The following is a 20,669-nucleotide window of genomic DNA, read 5'->3' on the forward strand; positions in this document are numbered from 1 at the left end:
CTTCACACTGACATTTCACACTGATGACACTTCACACTTCACACTGACACTTCACACTGACACTTCACACTGATGACACTTCACACTGACACTTCTAGAACAACACCAAAGGTCTAACTCCATGAAGCTTCACAGAGCTTAAACCAAACAGAGGCTGTTTCTATAGAGTAAAGAAGGATTTTAGAATTCTAACAGACATACAGCCAGTCACATTTATGACTATACATGGCTTCCCTGAGTAAACACAGAGGGTAACATTCCCTGAGTAAACACAGAGGGTAACATTCCCTGAGTAAACACAGAGGGTAACATTCCCTGAGTAAACCAAAGAGGTACATTCCCTGATAACACAAGAGGGAACATCCCTGGTAAACACAGAGGGTAACATTCCCTGAGTAAACACAGAGGGTAACATTCCCTGAGTAAACACGGAGGGTAACATTCCCTGTGTCTGGAAGTCTGACCACATCCTAACCCTATCCCCCAGACAACTAGCAGACTAATGTGTGTGTGTGTTGTGTACGTGCGAACAGCCTAGTCTATCATCCCTTTTCATTTAATTAAGATGTGACTGAAAGTGACGTGTGTGTGTGGTTAGGAGCTAAATATAACTAGTATGATAAACATTCATTGTAGCCACATGAGGAGTGATATACCGTATGAGATAATTGAGTAGGCTAGGACACACAGATGAGGATTACCAAAAGCGTTTTAATCCCTCCCATGACTCTGAATGATGATCTGAACAGTAAGTTTATCTTTCCTATAATAGCAGGTCTGCCTGGTGAAGCCGTGGCACTGAGACAAAAACAGGTTCAACAACCCCATCTGGTGGTCAATAGAAGTCAACATATCTCTCCTTCTGGGCAAGTAGGCATACATACTATAATGTAGTGGTGAACCACAGCATTGGTGATACAGTCCCTCCAGTCTAAGGCCATACATACCTAAACACTTACAGCACCCTAACAGTTTTATTCATGGTTTGATCACAAAACACAACACTCAAACTGTCCATGTGAACTTATGGTGGATACACATGAATGTTGTCTGTCTTGTGCAAGAGGAGAGCTCCATCTAATGGTGATCAGTGGTCTCTGACCAGGTCCAGTCTGGAGGAGAGGCTCTGTTTTAGTCAGACAGAAACACATAGGAATGAGAGAGAAAAACACTGCTTAGAGTGCTAAGTACACCTACCCTCTGTCCCTCTCTGTCTCTCTCTCTCAGTCCCCCTCTGTCCCTCTCTGTCTCTCTCTCTCTGTCCCTCTCTGTCTCTCTCTCTCATCAGTGCCTGCCTCTGTCCCTCTCGCTGTTCTCTCTCTCCTGTCCCCTCTCGTCTTCTCTCTCATAGTCCCCCTCCTGGTCCCTCTCTGTCTCTCTCTTCTCAGTCCCCCTCTGTCCCTCCTCTTTCTCTCTCTCTGTCCCTCTCTGTTCGTCTCTCTCAGTCCCCTCTGTCCCTCTCTCTCCGGTCCCTCTGTCTCTCTCTCTCAGTCCCCTCTGTCCTTCTGTCTCTCTCTCTCAGTCCCCTCTGTCCCTCTCTGTCTCTCTCGTCTGTCCGCTCTCTGTCTTCGGTTCTCTCAGTCCCCAGGCTCTGTCTCTCTCTCTCAGTCCCTCTCTGTCTCTCTCTCTCAGTCCCTCTATGTCTCTCTGTCCCCCTCTGTCTCTCTCTCTCAGTCCCTCTCAGTTCCTCTATGTCTCTCTCAGTCCCCCTCAGGCAGTTCTAACCATGTTTGAAATGTGAATACTGTTCTACAACTCTGTTCTGAATGCAGTAATGCTTTAACCTAGTTTCTCCCATGGTTGTGTATGTGCGTGTACGTGTGTGTAGAGCATCATCATGACGGGTGTTTAAATATAAATTAATATTGTCGGCATGGTTACAGTAACCAGGCCAGCTGACATTACATCATCATCCTGGGGATGTAGTCTGAAGTGCATTGCATCATCTTGTACTCCAACAACAGCCCTTGTAATTGTGCTAGATGGTGAGAGAAAGAGAGGGAGAGAGAGACATGAGTAGGAAAGACAAGTGCAGATAGTGCTACAATCAGTCCTTTGATAGTGAATTTGGGAGGCGTCCCCGAGATAGTTTGCAGATAACTAACATCTGCACATTTAATTTAGGCCCCACAAAACACACACAGACACACAAATGATAGATGAAAGGATCAGTAGAACCTCTACTACACAGACGTCTAGACATTATTATGTTGAAACATTAAGAACACCTTCTCTTTCCATGATATAAACTGACCAGGTGAATCCAGGTGATAGCTATGATCCCTTATTGATGTCACTTTTTAAATCCACTTAAATCAGTGTAAATTGTGAGGAGACAGGTTAAAGAAGGATTTTTAAGTCTTAAGACAATTGAGATATGGATTGTGTATGTGTGCCATTCAGAGGGTGAATGAGAAGGACAAACAATTTACAGTACATTCGGAAAGTATTCAGACCCCTTCACTCTTCCACATTTTGTTACGTTACAGCCTTATTCTAAAATTGATTAAATAGATTTTTTCCCCCTCAATCTACACACAATACCCCATAATGACAAAGCAAAAACTGTTTTTTAGACATTTTTACATACAAAAAACCTGAAATATCATATTTACATAAGTATTCAGTACTTTGTTGAATCACCTTTGGCAGCGATACAGCCTTGAGTCTTCTTGGGTATGACGCTACAAGATTGGCGCACATGTATTGGGAGTTTCTCCCATTCTTTGCAGATCCTCTCAAGCTCTGTTAGGTTGAATGGGGAGCGTCGCTGCACAGCTATTTTCAGGTCTCTCCAGAGATGTTTGATGGGGTTCAAGTCCGGGCTCTGGCTGAGCCACTCAAGGACATTCAGAGACTTGTCCCGAAGCCACTCCTCCGTTGTCTTAGATGTGTGCTTAGGGTCATTGTCCTGTTGGAAGGTGAACCTTTGCCCCAGTCTGAGGTCCTGAGCACTCTGGAGCAGGTTTTCATCAAGGATCTCTCTGTATTTTGCACCGTTGATCTTTCCCTTGATCCTGACTAGTCTCCCAGTCCCTGCCGCTGAAAACATCCCCACAGCATGATGCTGCCAACACCATGCTTCACCATAGGGATGATGCGAGGTTTCCTCCAGACGTGTTGCTTGGCATTCAGGCCAAAGAGCTCAATCTTGGTTTCATCAGACCAGAGAATCTTGTTTCTCATGGTCTGAGAGTCCTTTAGGTGCCCTTTGGTAAACTCTAAGCGGACTGTAATGTGCCTTTTACTGACGAGTGGCTTCTGTCTTGTGAAAGGACAGACTGACAGAGAGGAGGGGCAGAGGGACAGACAGACACCAGGCTATTGTGTGTAGCAATACAGGGTACATAATACAGGATACATAATTCCCCCAAACAATGGTGTACAAACACAGTGGTGGAAAAAGTACTGAATTGTCAGACTTGAGTAAAAGTAAAGATAAAAACCTTAATGGATATGAAAAGTCACCCAGTAAAATTCTACTTGAGTAAAGTCTAAAAGTATCTGGTTTTAAATTTACTTAAGTACAGTAATGGGGAAAGTACTCAATTGTCATTCTTGAGTAAAAAGAAAAAGTAAATACTATACATCAAATGCCTTATATGAGGCAAACCAGATGACATAATGAATCTGCCAGATCAGAGGCAGTAGGGATGACAAGGCGTTATATTGATGGTGTGTGAATTGGACCATATTGCTGTCCTGCCTGAGCATTCTAAATGTAACAAGTACTTTCAGGCATCAGGGAAAATGTATGGGAGTAAGAAGTACATATTTTCTTTAGGAATGTAGTGGAGTTAAAGTTGTCAAATATAAAAAGTAAGATACAGATACCCCCCAAACGGTACTTAAGTAGTACTTAAATCATTTTTACTTCAGTACTTTACACCACTGCACACACGCATGCACACGAACACACAATGTCTGTCTATTGACAGCGAGCTGTAATGTTAGTGATTTAGTACTGACAGAGAGGTGGAGAGGAACCGAGGAAGAGGAGAAGAGGTGGAGAGGAAGAGGAGAAGAGGGAGAGCTTCAGGCCAAAGATAGATCAATGTTCTACATTCTGAATAGGCTCTAAAGGTCCTATAGGGGGTGCTTATATTTGTTCTGTTTCACACATGTAGTGTATTTTTTGTATATCCCACTCCCCCTGAGACACCCTCCAAATGCAGGTCACTCTCAACTCACAATAGGAATGAAAGAGATGGAGGAAGGGCGGTGAGGGGAGGGGGAGGAAGGGCGGTGAGGGGAGGGGGAGGAAGGGCGGTGAGGGGAGGGGGAGGAAGAAATTAGGAGTCAGATTTCTGTTCCACTTAAATGATGATTTGCTTAAAATAGATCAACGAATAAGAGCCACGATCTTATCCCTCATAGCCACACACACACACGCACACACACATGCACACGCACACATAGGCACAAAGATGAGCAAATCTGACCATAACTCTATCCTCCTGATTGCAGCTTACATGCAAAAACTCATACAGGAAGTACCAGTGACACGCTCAATTAGGAAGTGCTCCGATGAAGCGGATGCTAAGCTACAGGACTGTTTTGCTAGCACAGACTGGAATATGTTCCGGGTTTCATCCGATGGCATTGAGGAGTTTACCACATCAGTCACCGGCTTCATTACGTCGTCGATGCACTTTTTAGTCTCCACAGTGACCTACGTACATATCCTAACCAGAAGCCATGGATTACAGGCAACATCCACACTGAGCTAAAGGCTAGAGCTGTCACTTTCAAGGAGCGGGATCCTAACCCAGACATTTATAAGTACTCCCGCTAAGCCCTCCGACGAACCATCAAACAGGCAAAGCGTGAATACAGGACTAAGATCTGATACTACAACACCGGCTCTGAGCTCGTGGGATATGGCAGGGCTTGCAAACTCATGGATTACAAAGGGAAACCCAGTCACGAGCTGGCCAGTGACACGAGCTAAATGCCTTCTAGGCTCACTTCGAGGCAAGCAACACTGAACCATGCGTGAGAGAACCAGCTGTTCCAGACGATTGTGTGATCACGCTCTCTGAAGCTGATGTGAGTAAGACCTTTTAACCAGGTTAACATTCCCAAGGCCACAGGGCCAGACGGATTACCAGGACGCGTACTCAGAGTATGCGTTTACCAGTTGGCAAGTGTCTTCACTGACATTTTCAACCTCTCCCTGACCAAGTCTGTAATACTGTACCTACATGTTTTAAGCAGACCACCATAGTCCCTATGCCCAAGAACGGCAAGGTAAACTGTCTAAATGACTTTCGCCATGTAGCACTCACATCTGTAACCATGAAATGCATTGAAAGTCTTGTCATGGCTCACATCAACACCATCATCCCAGACACCCTGGACCCAATCCATTTCGCATACGGCCCAACAGATCCACAGATGATGTACTCTGTATTGCACTCCACATTGTCTTTCCCAAAAGGAACACCAATGTGAGAATGCTGTTCATTGACTACAGCTCAGTGTTCAACACCATAGTGCCCTCGAAGCTCATCACTAAGCTAAGGTCCCTGGGACTGAACACCTCCCTCTGCAACTTGGATCCTGGACTTCCTAACGGACTTCCCCCAGGTGGTGAGGCTAGGCAACCACACATCCGCCACGCTGACCCTCAACACGCGGGCCCCTCAGGAGTGCATGCTTAGTCTCCTCCTGTACTTGATAATCACCCATGACTACGTGGCCACACACAATTCCAACGCCATCATTAAGTTTGCAGACGACATGCCAATGGTAAGCCTGATCACCAACGATGATAAGACAGCCTACAAGGAGAAGATCAGAGACTTGGCAGTGTGGTGCCAGGACAACAGCTTCTCCCTCAACGTAAGCAAGACAAAGGAGCTGATCGTGGACTACAGGAAACGGCGGGCCGAGGACACCCCAATTCACACGAGGGGCTGTAGTGGAACAGGTTGAGAGATTCAAGTTAACTAAGGATCAATCATGGTCCAAACACACAACGCCTCTTCATTATTTTTAAGTGGAACAGAAATCGAACTCCTAATTTCTTCATCCCCCCTCCCCTCACCGCCCCCCACCACCCCTCCTCCATGGGCCATCACATCCTCAAAAAGTTATACAGCTGCACCATTGAGAGCATCTTGATTGGCTGCATCACCTTTTGGTATGGCAACTGCTTGGCATCCAACCGCAAGGCGCTACAGGGTAGTACGTGTGGCCCAGTACATCACTGGGGCCGAGCTCCCAGGCCATCCATGACCTCTATACCAGGCGGTGTCAGAGGAAGGCCCCAAAAATTGTCAAAGACTCCAGCCACCCAAGCCACAGACTATGCTCTCTGCTGTAACATGGCAAGTGTACCAATGCACCAAGTCTAGAACCAACAGGACCTTAAACCGCAAGACTGCTAAATAGCTAATTAAATGGCTACCCAAACTACCTGCATTGACCCTTTTTTGCACTAACTCTTTTGCAACGACTAATCACACACACTGGACTCTAACCACACACACACTTACACTGACACCTCAACACACACACACACACACTACAGTACCAGTAGAAAGTTTAGACACACCTACTCATTCAAGGGTTTTTATTTCTTTTCACTATTTTCTACATTATAGAAAAACAGTCAAGACAGCATTCTGCAGCGTTACGCCATCCCATCTGGTTTGCGCTTAGTGAGACTATCATTTGTTTCTCAACAGGACAATGACCCAACACTCCTCCAGGCTGTGTAAAGGATATTTGACCAAGGAGGAGAGTGATGGAGTGCTGCATCAGATGGCCGGTCCTCCACAATCACCCTACCTCAACCAAATTCAGATGGTTTGGGATGAGTTGAACCGCAGAGTGAAGGAAAAGCAGCCAACAAGTGCTCATCATATGTGAGAACTCTTTCAATTCTGTTGGAAAAGCATTCAAGGTGAACCTGGTTGAGAGAATGCCAAGAGTGTGCAAAGCTGTCATCAAGGCAAAGGGAGGCAACTCAGTTGCCGGAGAGGTGGGAAAAGGCTCAGGGATTTCACCATGAGTCCATTGGTGACTGTAAAACAGTTACAGAGTTTAATTGCCATGATATGAGAGAACTGAGGATGGATCAACAACATTGTAGATATTCAACAATACTAACCTAATTAACAGAGTGAAAAGATGGAAGCCTGTACAGAATACAAATATTCCAAAACATGCATCCTGTTCGCAACAAGGCATTAAAGTAACAGTGCAAAAAATTTACTTTTTGTCCTGAAAACAAAGTGTTATGTTTGGGGCAAATCCAATACAACACATTACTGAGAACCACTCTCCATATTTTCAAGCATAGTGGTGGCTGCATCATGATTTGGGTATACCTGTAATCGTTAAGGATTGTTTTTCAGGATAAAAAGTAACGGAATGGAGCTAATCACATGCAAAATCCTAGAGGAAAACCTAGTTCAGTCTGCTTTCCACCAGACACTGGGAGATTATTTCACCTTTTAGCAGGACAATAACCTAAAACGGTTATACACTGGAGTTGCTTACCAAGAAGACAGTGAATGTTCCTGAGTGGCCGAGTTACAGTTTTGACTTAAATCTACTTGACCATCTATGGCAAGACCTGATAATGGTTGTCTAACAATGATCAACAACCAATTTGACAGAACTTATAGAATTTTGAAAATAATAAATTGGCAAATGTTGCACAATCCACGTGTGGAAAGCTCTTAGAGCTTATACTTAAATTTGCTAAAATGTCTAAAATCATGTTTTCACTTCGTCATTATGTGGAATAAGTCAAGGGGTATGAATGTTTTGTGAAGGCATTGTAGCTACCTCAATTACCTCATACCCCTGCAAATCAACTCGGTACTGCCTGTATATAGCCATGTTATTTTCTACTCCATATACAGTGGGGAGAACAAGTATTTGATACACTGCAGGTTTTCCTACTTACAAAGCATGTAGAGGTCTGTAATATGTATCATAGGTACACTTCAACTGTGAGAGACGGAATCTAAAACAAAAATCCAGAAATCACATTGTATGATTTTTAAGTAATTAATTTGCATTTTATTGCATGACATAAGTATTTGAAAACCTACCAACCAGTAACAATTCCGGCTCTCACAGACCTGTTAGTTTTTCTTTAAGAAGCCCTCCTGTTCTCCACTCATTACCTGTAATTAACTTGCACCTGTTTGAACTCGTTACCTGTATAAAAAGACACCTGTCCACCACACTCAATCAAACAGACTCCAACCTCTCCACAATGGCCAAGACCAGAGAGCTGTGTAAGGACATCAGGGGTAAATCGTAGACCTGCACAAGGCTGGGATGGGCTACAGGACAATAGGCAAGCAGCTTGGTGAGAAGGCAACAACTGTTGGCGCATTATTAGAAAATTGAAAAAGTTCAAGATGACGGTCAATCACTCTCGGTCTGGGGCTCCATGCAAGATCTCACCTCGCGGGCATCAATGATCATGAGGAAGGTGAGGGATCAGCCCAGAACTACACGCAGGACCTGGTCAATGACCTGAAGAGAGCTGGGACCACAGTCTCAAAGAAAACCATTAGTACACACTACGCCGTCATGGATTAAAATCCTGCAGCGCACGCAAGGTCCCCTGCTCAAGCCAGCGCATGTCCAGGCCCGTCTGAAGTTTGCCAATGACCATCTGGATGATCCAGAGGAGGAATGGGAGAAGGTCCATGTGGTCTGATGAGACAAAAATAGAGCTTTTTGGTCTAAACTCCACTCGCCGTGTTTGGAGGAAGAAGAAGGATGAGTACAACCCCAAGAACACCATCCCAACCGTGAAGCATGGAGGTGGAAACGTCATTCTTTGGGGATGCTTTTCTGCAAAGGGGACAGGACGACTGCACCGTATTGAAGGGAGGATGGGTGGGGCAATGTATCGCGAGATCTTGGCCAACAACCCCTTCCCTCAGTAAGAGCATTGAAGATGGGTCGTGGCTGGGTCTTCCAGCATGACAACGACCCGAAACACACAGCCAGGGCAACTAAGGAGTGGCTCCGCTCCGTAAGAAGCATCTCAATGTCCTGGAGTGGCCTAGCCAGTCTCCAGACCTGAACCCAATAGAAAATCTTTGGAGGGAGCTGAAAGTCCGTATTGCCCAGCGACAGCCCCGAAACCTGAAGGATCTGTAGAAGGTCTGTATGGAGGAGTGGGTCAAAATCCCTGCTGCAGTGTGTGCAAACCTGGTCAAGAACTACAGGAAACGTATGATCTCTGTAATTGCAAACAAAGGTTCCTGTACCAAATATTAAGTTCTGCTTTTCTGATGTATCAAATACTTATGTCATGCAATAAAATGCAAATTAATTACTTAAAAATCATACAATGTGATTTTCTGGATTTTTGTTTTAGATTCCGTCTCTCACAGTTGAAGTGTACCTATGATAAAAAATGACAGACCTCTACATGCTTTGTAAGTAGGAAAACCTGCAAAATCGGCAGTATATCAAATACTTGTTCTCCCCACTGTATATAGCCATGTTATTTTTACTGTTTATTTTGATTAGGTATTCACTGTGTTACTATTTCAATTGTATTAAATGTTTTTATCCTATCTTTAACTCTGCATTGTTGGGAAAGGAACCGTATGTAGGCATTTCACTGTTGGTCTACCCCTGTTGTCTACGAATTATGGGACAAATACAATTTTATTTTACTTGGAAACTGTCTAGAAAAACACTTATTAGCCTACAGTACACACAGAAGCCTGAGAGTGTGTAGTGGAGGGGGCTCATCCATCCAGTGTAGAGTTGGCTGGTTTATTTCTGATTAAAAGCTTGTTAATATAGATTGCATTCGGAAAGTATTCAGACCCCTTCACTTTATCCACATTTTGCTACATTACAGCCTATTCTAAAATAGATTAAATAAATGCTTAATTTAATCAATCTACACACAATAGCCCATAATGACAAAACGAAAATAGGATTTTGGACATTCATAAAATTAAAATAAACAAATACCTTATTTACATAAGGTTTCAGACCCTTTGTTATGAGACTCGAAATTAAGCTCAGGTGCATCATGTTTCCATTGATCAACCTTGAGATGTTTCTACAACTTGATTGGAGTCCACCTGTGGTAAATTCAATTGATTGGGCATGATTTGTAAAGGCACACACCTGTCTATATAATGTCTCACAGTTGACAGTGCATGTCAGAGCAAAAACCAAGCCATGAGGTCGAAGGAATTGTCTGTAGAGCTCCGAGACAGGATTGTGTCGAGTCACAGATCTGGGGAAGAGCACCAAAATTCTGCAGCATTGAAGGTCCCCAAGAACACAGTGGCCTCCATCATTCTTAAATGGAAGAAGTTTGGAACCACCAAGACTCGTCCTAGAGCTGGCCGCTCGGCCAAACTGAGCAATCAGGGGGAGAAGGGCCTTGGTCAGTGAGGTGACCAAGAATCTGATGATCACTTTGACGAGCTCCAGAGTTCCTATGTGGAGATGGGAGAACCTTCCAGAAGGACAACCATCTCTGCAGCTCTCCACCAATCAGGCCTTTATGGTAGAGTGGCTAGACGGAAAGACACTCCTCAGTAAAAGGCACATGACAGCCCGCTTGGAGTTTACCAAAAGGCACCTAAAGGACTCTCAGACCATGAGAAACAAGATTATCTGGTCTGATGAAACCAAGCTTGAACTCTTTGGCCTGAACGCCAAGCGTCACGTCTGGAGGAAACCAGGCACCGCTCATCACCTGGCAAATACCATCCCTACGGTGAAGCATGGTGTTGGCAGCATCATGCTGTGGGGATGTTTTCAGCGGCAGGGACTGGGAGACTAGTCAGGATCAAGGGAAAGATCAATGGTGCAAAATACAGAGAGATCCTTGATGAAAACCTGCTCCAGAGTGCTCAGGACCTCAGACTGGGGCAAAGGTTCACCTTCCAACAGGACAATGACCCTAAGCACACAGCTAAGACAACGCAGGAGTGGCTTCGGGACAAGTCTCTGAATGTCCTTGAGTGGCTCAGCCAGAGCCCGGACTTGAACCCCATCGAACATCTCTGGAGAGACCTGAAAATAGCTGTGCAGATACGCTCCCCATCCAACCTGACAGAGCTTGAGAGGATCTGCAGAGAAGAATGGGAAAAACTTCCCAAATACAGGTGTGCTAAGCTTGTAGCGTCATACCCAAGAAGACTTGAGGCTGTAATCGCTGCTAAAGGTGCTTGAAGGTGCTAAAGGTCTGAATACTTATGTAAATGTGATATTTCAGTTTTTTTGTTTTTAGTAGATTTGCAAAAATGTTGTCATTATGGGGTATTGTGTGTAGATTGAGGGGGAAAAAACTATTCAATCCATTTTAGAATAAGGCTGTAATGTAACAAAATGTGGAAAAAGTGAAGGGGTCTGAATACTTTCCGAATGCACTGTAAAATCAGCCAAACAAAGACGGCTCTGTCCGTAGGCTTTCCTCTGATTTTATGAGGGCTCCAGCTAACAGAAGAAGTCTCAGATCCAAGTCTCGGAGCCACTCAGTGCTTCAGGCTGTAAAATACCTTAGTTGCACTACTCTTGGTAATTCAGTGTCAATCAGAATGACCTCCACAGTAAACAACTGCTGTGGAACATAACAACACCACTAATTCATCCAGTGGTACTAATGAGTCAACCTGACAACATGATGGTTAGAGCAGAGCAGCATCGTGGTTTGACTGGGTAGTGCGTGTGTGTGTTTGGGGTACTAAAGGGAAAGTGATGAAGTGTATGAGGATTAGCAGATCATTAACATGGTACTGATCCACTGGGTACTACTTGGAGAAAGAGAGGACTGGCTGGTATCTTACCATGGATTTTTGAGTGAGTGAGTGAGAGAAATAACAACCAGATCTTTTATCACATAAGACCATAATTAAGGGACTCAACCACACCTTAACACTTGACTGAGGAGGACATCAATACCAGAGATAATGCAGAAAAGGCTATATTGACAGATAATATTGTTCTCCTGATCACTGAATTTACATCCCACCATTGGGTCTCTTGTGTACACATCTAGAACATTGTTTCTATCTTTCTCACTAACATGTATTTGTAATTGAACTGCCTTTCATTAAACACTGTGTAGTACCATATAATACAATTTTAGCTTGAACAATACACGTTTTTGCTTGTTGCTTCTCTGCAAGACATCTTACTTCACAAGGGTTGAAGTTCTACAAAACTGAATCCAGCAGCTGTTAGTGGTCAGGTGTGCCTCTGTCAGAAGTGTCTGTCACTAGACCTGATCACATCTCTCTCATTACATCGTTATTCATTACATTAGATTAGCCTCTCCTAATGACCTGTTCTCTCCTCCTTCCCCTGTTCTAAAATTAAATCATTTACATTTACATGCTCACGGGACAGGAAAAATATCAATTTGGATAGAGTGCTCTAAAAGAGACACGCCAGTCGCTTGTAATAAGTCACACACACACACACACACACACACACACACACACACACACACACACACACACACACACACACACACACACACACACACACACACACACACACACACACACACACTGTAACAGTGATAGGGTGGTGTACTCTACTCACATGCTGCTCTTCTTCCTGGGGGAGCCAAAGGAGTTCTTCCTGTGCTGACTGAGGGAGCCCCCCATGGCAACGCTAGGTGTGTGTTGTATCTTGTTCAAAGCGACCGGCTAGTCTTTTTTAGAGCGATTTCTCCATATTCCCACTCTTCCAAAAGAGTAGAATCCCGGTGATGAAGGCACAGCCTCTGTAGACTCTTCTCATTTAACACACTGCATCTCTCTTTCTCTTTCTCATCTAGGCTGAATGGTCTAGCAGCTCAGGAGTCCTMWTCACATGTCAACTACTACACCAGTCCCTGCCTCTCTCCCTCTCTGTCTCTGTCCTCTCCCTCCTTCTAACCCCACCTCTCTCTCTCTGGTTCTCTCTCCCTCAGTCCCTCCTGCACAGAGCAAATTACAGTCACTTGTAAGGAATTACAGAGATTCTCTATAGAAAGAGAGTGAATAGGGAAGAGAAAGAGAGAGAGAGAAATATGGAAGGAGGGGGTAGTGTTAAAGGCCACTAAGCTCTGGGAGTGAGGGCGGGGGAGGATAGCTTGCAGAGGGGAGGGTGGATGGGGAGGTGTGGCTAGCCTGGTATGGGTGAGGGTACTGTCCGGAGGGAGTCTCGCCCCTATTGTTAGTCAGCTGAACAACAGACAGAGATGGGAGGAGAGAGAGGGGGGTGGTGAGATGAGAGAGAGACAAATTAGGATCTGGCWAAAAATACTTGAAATCAGTTATAGAACTCATTGCCCTCTATAGTTGTGAGGTCTGGGGTAACCAATAATTCACAAAAATGGGACAAACACTATATTGAGACTGCATGCAGAATTCTGCAAAAAATATCCTCTGCGTACAATGTAAAACACCAAACGCATGCAGAGCAGAATTAGGACGATACCCGCTAATGATCAAAATCCAGAAAATAGCCATTAAATTCGCAACCACCTAAATGGAAGCGATTCCCAAACCTTCCATAACATAGCCATCCCCTACAGAGAGATTAATCTAGAGAAAAGTACCCTCAGCAAGCTGGTCCTGAGTTCACAAATACAAACAGAGCCCCAGGACAGCAACACAATTAGACCCAACCAAATCATGAGAAAACAAAAAGATAATTACTTGACACATTGGAAAGAAATAACCAAAAAACAAAGCAAACTGGAATGCTATTTGGCTCTAAACAAAGAGTACATAGTGGCAGAATACCTGACCATTGTGAATGAGCCACAATTTAAAGAAAGCTTTGACTATGTACAGACTCAGTGAGCATTGTGTTGCTATTGAGAAAGGCCTCCGTTAGCAGACCTGGCTCTCAAGAGAAGACAGGCTATGTGTGTCACGACCTTAGAGATCCTTATTTATTCTCTATGTTTGGTTAGGTCAGGTTGTGACTCGGGTGGGAAAATCTATGTTTTCTATTTCTTTGTTGTTGTGCCGTGTGTAGTTCCCAATCAGAGGCAGCTGTCTATCGTTGTCTCTGATTGGGGATCATATATAAGTTGTCATTTTCCGTTTGGGTTTTGTGGGGTGTTGTTTTCTGTTTAGGTTGTTTCCCTGACAGAACTGTGCGCTTTCGTTTTCTCCTTTTGTCATTTTTGTTTGAGTGTTTTTGTGAACATTAAATAATGAACACTTTCCACGCTGCGCTTTGGTCTCATTCCGACGACGAACGTTACAATGTGCACACTGCCCACTAACTGAGGTGGAAACTAGTTGCACTTCCTAACCTCCTGTCAAATGTATGACCATATAAGAGACACACATTTCCCTCAGATTACACAGACTCACAAAGAATTAGAAAATAAAATCACATTTTGATAAACTCCCATATCGGTTAGGTGAAATACAACAGTGTGTCATCACAGCAGCAATATTTGTGACGTGTTGCCACAAGAAAAGGGCAACCAGTGAATAACAAACACTATTGTAAATACAACCCATATTTATTTTCCCTTTTGTACTTTAACTAGTTGCAAATTGTTATTACACTGTACATAGCCATAATGACATTTGAAATGTCTGTCATTTTTACTTAAATCATTTTTTTTTTTTAAGATTGTTTATTTCACTGTTGTTATTATCTATTTCACTTGCTTTGGCAATGTAAACATGTTTCCCATGCCGATAAAGCCCACTGCATTAGAGAAAGAGAGAGAGAGAAAGAAAAGAGGGGTGAGCATGCTGGTAGATACCTATAGACTCGCGCAGCAGTGCTTCCCAGCTGCAGTCAGAGCAGGAGATGTGCACCCCGCGTCCAGACTGCAAATGAATCGCGCATACGGGAAGCTGCCACTGGCTAATCCAGCCCTGGCTTACATTCAGGGCGGGATGTAAATGTAAAATGTTCTTTGTCTAAAATAAATCACTGCACAAAAATAAATCGCTGCATTTGACTCACACAGCCTCAGTCACTTACTCACCTTGTCCACTGTGTGTGTGCCTCTCTGTGACAAGCTAAACATCTAGCTGCCTAGCTCATCATGTCTCAGTCTAAACTGTACACTCAAAAATACAGAAAGGAGTGGGAATCAAACCCTGAATTCAAAGGCTGGTTGAAGCCGTTTATTGGAGATGATACACGGGCATACTGCCTGTATTGTAAGGCTGATTTCTACGCCAAACTTAGTGATGACAAACACATGAAAACTCAAAAACATACTCAAAAGGCAAAGCCTTATAACAGTTCCACCCAAAACAAGCTGCCATTTACGGTTTAAAAAATGTACTCTGCAAAAAAGGCTGAGGCCTCCATGGCATTAGCTATCGCTGAACACTGTTTCATGCTGGCATGTGATCACATTGGAGAAGCATGTAGAGCTGCTTTCTCAGACTCCACTGCTGCTACCCACTTCAAAGTGCACATAAATGATTAATGACGTCATTTAGCAACTTCTATCGACTTTTAGGACAGCCAATAGCTACTTTCCTTACTGAGGAGTTGGCAACACTGCCTCTAGCTTCCTTCATACTGGACAACGAGACATACAAATGGTATCCACACGTTCATCTGACTCTGGGGAAGTAGTCAATCTTTAAGTATGCTTCCCAGCCGAAACAGTTCGGAAGAGTTTGCGCATATATTATGATGACATTTTGTGATGCTTTTGTTAGTTTTGGACTTCGGTGAGGGTTTTTTCAGCTGTTCAGGCACACAACATATTTTCTGGAGGCAAGCTGAAGTTTGGTGCCGAAGTCTACGCCCCTTCGTCTGTGATTGGTCAACAGTAGGGATTCTTCAATAAAGTCTTTGTTGTCATTCAACGAGAGARGACTTGTTTTCATGCACATTTTTTCATTGAGGAACACTGCACCAAACACCTTACTTAAAATTGTGAGACTAAGATCTCCTAGGCAAAAATATATTTTAAGGGAGTATGCGAAGCACACTTGTTCGGTTCGGCTATGCGTCAGCCGAACTGGAGCATGCTGACGCCTTAACACATCTCCTGTTGTTGTGAGACATTCTACCTGCTGTGAACCAGTGTGTGTCAGGAAACCTCCCCTGAGGAGCGTTAGGATGTGACAGTGTTTTCACGCCTACAAACACTGTCACAAAAAGCTTTTGTTCAAAACATATGGGCCCTTGTCAAAAGTAATGCATTAAACTCTTAGAAAAAAAGGGTTTCAAGGGGGTTCTTTGGCTGTCCCCATAGGAAAACCCTTTTTGGTTCCAAGTAGAACTGTTTTTAGTTTCAAGTAAAACCCTTTAAGGTTCCACGTTGAACCCTCTGTGGAAAGGGTTCTTCATGAAACCCAAAAGGGTTCTACACCGTGCTTCTACACCTGCATTGCTTGCTGATAGGGGTTTTAGGCTGTGTTTCTGTACAGCACTTTGAGATATCAGCTGATGTACGAAGGGCTATATAAATAKATTTGATTTGATTTGATTCTACCTGGAACCAAAAAGGTTTTTCAAAGTGTTCTCCTATGGGGACAGCCAAAWAAGCTTTTTTTCAGTGTACATGGGGAATAGGGTGCCATTTGCAATGGAGACTGTTCTCACAGCACAGAGCCAGCTAACAGGTTATGAAATAAGAGTCTTAACACTACTGTCATGACTCTCCTGTGAGGATCCAAGGATCAGGTTACAGTGGATCAGCGTTCAATAGAGCCCTCTCACCCGCAGAGGGGGGAGGGATGGATGTGGGGGTTTTATGACACCTCACGTCGATCTTAAATTGTAGGCATCACACGATTCCTTTTAGTTTCTAGTTTGGGCGAATGGAATGTCTTTGTTACAGAAGAGTTTCCCGCTCAAAACTARAACATCAAACAATGAACACTTGGACAATATATTTCAACATCCGAATGTTGGGAATGTCTATTTTGTGATGTCATTGTAACTTGAAGAGTTTTTACACTGTGTATATCTGGTTTACATCCTTTACATTGTGTAGAAAATATTAAGGATAAAGATAATGTTTTTGTGATGATAAGATTGTGATATTAGTTCTCTAACGAGATCATAGTGAATTATGATACCTTGCCTCGTAACTAGCCACACCCCAGGGAGCCCAAAGAGCATGTCAAGTATGACATAAATGCTCCTTTTTACCCGAGGGTATAAAAGATGGAGTTAAGAATTAACATATCATGGGCCTCCCGAGTGGCGCAGTGGTCTAAGGCACTGTCGCAGCTGGCCGTGACCGGGAGACCCATGGGGRGATGCACAGGGGAGGGTTTGGCCGGCAGGGGTGTTCTTGTCCCATCGCGCACTAGCGACTCCTGTGGCGGGCCGGGCACAATGCACGCTCGCAAGGTGCACGGTGTTTCCTCTGACACATTGGTGCGGCTGGCTTCCGGGTTAAGCGGGGCATTGTGTCAAAAAGCAGTGCGGCTTGGCTGGGTTGTGTTTCGGAGGATGCACGGCTCTTGACCTTCACCTCTCCCGAGTCCGTACAGGAGTTGTAGCGATGGGACAAGACTGTAACTACCAATTAGATACCTCGAAATTTGGGAGAAAAAGGGGTAATAAAAAAATATATATATTTCAATTTAACACGGGCTGCAGCGAGCTCTACGATACTGACGACCCCGGAACGAAACATGAGGTTGAAGAAGATAAAAMAACCTCTAACAATCCAATGCTACAGTTTAGTAGCTYTACTGTATCTAAGAAGGTGAATTTAAGTAGGATCATCCTAGGATCATTCTCTTCAAATCATCATCGCCTACCTACACTGCTCTCAACACCGCTCTGGGATCATCGACACGGCTGATTGGCTGTCCTCAGAAGACCACTCTTCCGGAACGAGTGCAAGTAAATAGACAACTAAGAAGGACATTGTGACCTCTTGTGGACAATCAGAGACTTACACCTGAGAACGAAGGAGAAGGCCGTCCGAAGGAGAAGGCCCAATCAACCCTCCTCACAAAGCGGAACCCTTTCCACGAATGCCTGGGCCCAACAGAGATACCCGACAAAGACCTTCAACAAGTAAATACATGCATTACTTCTTACCCATAAGAGCGGCAGTTCGGGGCAAGGTATTAGGGTTACTGTGAGCGTAGTTCCCAAATGTTTCTTCTCTTTCTCTCTCGCTCTCTTTAACTCTCCATCTTGTGTAACAAGTGTCATATTGTGAGTCTGCTAGGGACCTGTTGTCATCGTATTAAGTTTCTAATCAATAACATATACCGTGTGTGTGTGTGTGTATGTGTGTGTATCCTATGTTATCATTTAGCTTGTTAGTAAATAAATAATCAAATCAATGTGTGGTACAGAATGATCAGTGAGACTCGGGTTTGTGCAGATTCACGAAGTCTGCGACGCTCAGAATGAGACTGATATGAGGAAATTATTAATTACTGACTATTATATCTATATATTCTTGAGTTAATTCGGGAGACGGTAATTCCTAATGAGTTAATTGTTACATGATTAATTTAATCTAATAACAATTAAACATAGTAGGTAATTATTTAATGAATAACAGTCATCACATTAATGATAGTCACATCACGACACTACTCTTCTCATCAACTACTTGAGTAGAGTTGCTGGACTGACTTGGAGGTGGTTGATGCCTTCTGACTGCTAGGCTGGAAGAACTATTATGTAACATTCAGAGGTCAGTAACAGCCCTCAGGGCCAGAGGGCAGAGTCATTGAGAGTTGAGGCAGTCATTATTACACAGGCATAAAACTACACTGAACAAAAATATAAACGCTACAAGGAAAGTGTTGGTCCCAAATTTCATGAGCTAAAATAAAACATCCCAGAAATGTTCCATATGCACAAAAAGCGTATTTCTTCCTTACCAGGGTCTTGACCTGACTGCAGTTCGGCGTTGTAACAGACTTCAGTAGACAAATATTTACCTTTGATGGCCACTGGCACGCTGGCCACCGATGAGCCCTTCATGGATGAATCTCGGTTTCAAATGTACCGGGCAGATGGCAGACAGCATATATGGCATTGTGTGGGCGAGCGGTTTGCTGATGTCAACGCTGTAAACAAATCAAATCAAATCAAGTTTATTTTATATAGCCCTTCGTACATCAGCTAATATCTCGAAGTGCTGTACAGAAACCCAGCCTAAAACCCCAAACAGCAAGCAATGCATGCTAGAAGCACAGGTGGCTAGGAAAAACTCCCTAGAAAGGCCAAACCTAGGAAGAAACTAGAGAGGAACCAGGCTATGAGGGTGGCCAGTCCTCTTCTGGCTGTGCTGGGTGGGAGATTATAACAGAACTATGCCAAGATGTTCAAAATGTTCATAAGTGACAAGCATGGTCAAATAATAATCATGATAATTTTCAGTTGGCTTTTCATAGCGATCATCAAGAGTTGAAAATAGCAGGTCCGGGACAGGTGGCGGTCCATACCGCAGGCAGAACAGCTGAAACTGGAATAGCAGCAAGGCCAGGTGGACTGGGGACAGCAAGGACCATCACGCCGGCAGCCCGGCGCACGGCCCAGGTCCTCCGAGAGAGAGAAAGAGAGAGAGAAGGAGAGAATTAGAGAGAGCCAAGATTTCAAAATGTTCATAAATGACAAGCATGGTCAAATATAATCAGGAATAAATGTCAGTTGGCTTTTCATAGCCGATCATTAAGAATTGAAAACAGCAGGTCTGGGACAGGTAGGGTTCCATAACGCCAGCAGAACAGTGAAACTGGAATAGCAGCAGGCCAGGCGGACTGGGGACAGCAAGGAGTCATCATGCCCGGTAGTCCTGACGTATGGTCCTAGGGCTCGGTCCTCCGAGAAGAGAAGAAAAAGAGAGAGAGAGAGAATTAGAGAGAGCCAAGATTTTCAAAAGTTCATAAATGACAAGCATGGTCAAATAATAATCAGGAATAAAAGTCAGTTGGCTTTTCATAGCCGATCATTAAGAGTTGAAAACAGCAGGTCTGGGACAGGTAGGGTTCCATAACCGCAGGCAGAACAGCTGAAACTGGAATAGCAGCAGCCAGGCGGACTGGGGACAGCAAGGAGTCATCATGCCCGGTTTGCCGTGACGTATGGTCCTAGGGCTCAGGTTCTCCAGAGAGAGAAAGAAAGAGAGAACGAGAGAATTAGAGAGAGCATACTTAAATTCACACAGGACACTGGATAAGATAGAGAAGTACTCCAGGTATAACCAACTGACCCTAGCCCCCGACACATAAACTACTGCAGCATAAATACTGGAGGCTGAGACAGGAGGGGTCGGAGACACTGTGGCCCCATCAGAAGAAACCCCGGACAGGGCCAAACAGGAAGGATATACCCACCCACTTTGCCAAAGCACAGCCCCCACACCACTAGAGGGATATCTTCAACCACCAACTACAATCCTGAGACAAGGCCGAGTATAGCCCACAAAGATCTCCACCACAGCACAAACCAAGGGGGGCGCCAACCCAGACAGGAAGATCACGTCAGTAACTCACCCACTCAAAGATAGGTAGGAGCAAGCCCATGTAACGCTTTATAGGTTAACAGTAAAACCTTGAAACAGAGTGCCCAATGGTGGCAGTGGGGTTATGGTATGGGCAGGCATAAGCAACGGACAATATACACAATTGCATTTTATCGATYCCAATTTGAATGCACAGAAATAACATAACGAGATCCTGAGGCCCATTGTCGTACTATTCATCCACCGCAATCACCTTATCACTTCAGCATGATAATGC

At 44.1% G+C, this 20,669-nt stretch overlaps 1 protein-coding gene and 1 long non-coding RNA gene across 2 annotated transcripts in view; one reads left to right on the forward strand and one right to left on the reverse strand.

Annotated features, from left to right (window-relative positions):
• Positions 1-12,801, reverse strand: part of LOC111957856 (transforming acidic coiled-coil-containing protein 1-like) — a 38,916-nt gene extending 26,115 nt beyond the window's left edge. Inside the window, exon 1 of the mRNA XM_070436921.1 lies at positions 12,562-12,801. Within this exon, the coding sequence (XP_070293022.1) occupies positions 12,562-12,626 (65 nt within the window). The 5' untranslated portion in view covers positions 12,627-12,801. The remainder of the gene's footprint in view (positions 1-12,561) is intronic.
• Positions 1-12,889, forward strand: part of LOC139023557 (uncharacterized) — a 20,147-nt gene extending 7,258 nt beyond the window's left edge. The window contains exons 2-3 of the long non-coding RNA XR_011474684.1: positions 6,693-6,872; positions 12,800-12,889. This is a non-coding gene — a long non-coding RNA (uncharacterized lncRNA). The remainder of the gene's footprint in view (positions 1-6,692; positions 6,873-12,799) is intronic.
• The last annotated feature ends 7,780 nt before the right edge of the window (positions 12,890-20,669 follow it).

The sequence above is a fragment of the Salvelinus sp. IW2-2015 genome, linkage group LG33 (assembly GCF_002910315.2).
Source record: "Salvelinus sp. IW2-2015 linkage group LG33, ASM291031v2, whole genome shotgun sequence".
In the NCBI taxonomy this organism is placed as follows: Eukaryota; Metazoa; Chordata; class Actinopteri; order Salmoniformes; family Salmonidae; genus Salvelinus; species Salvelinus sp. IW2-2015.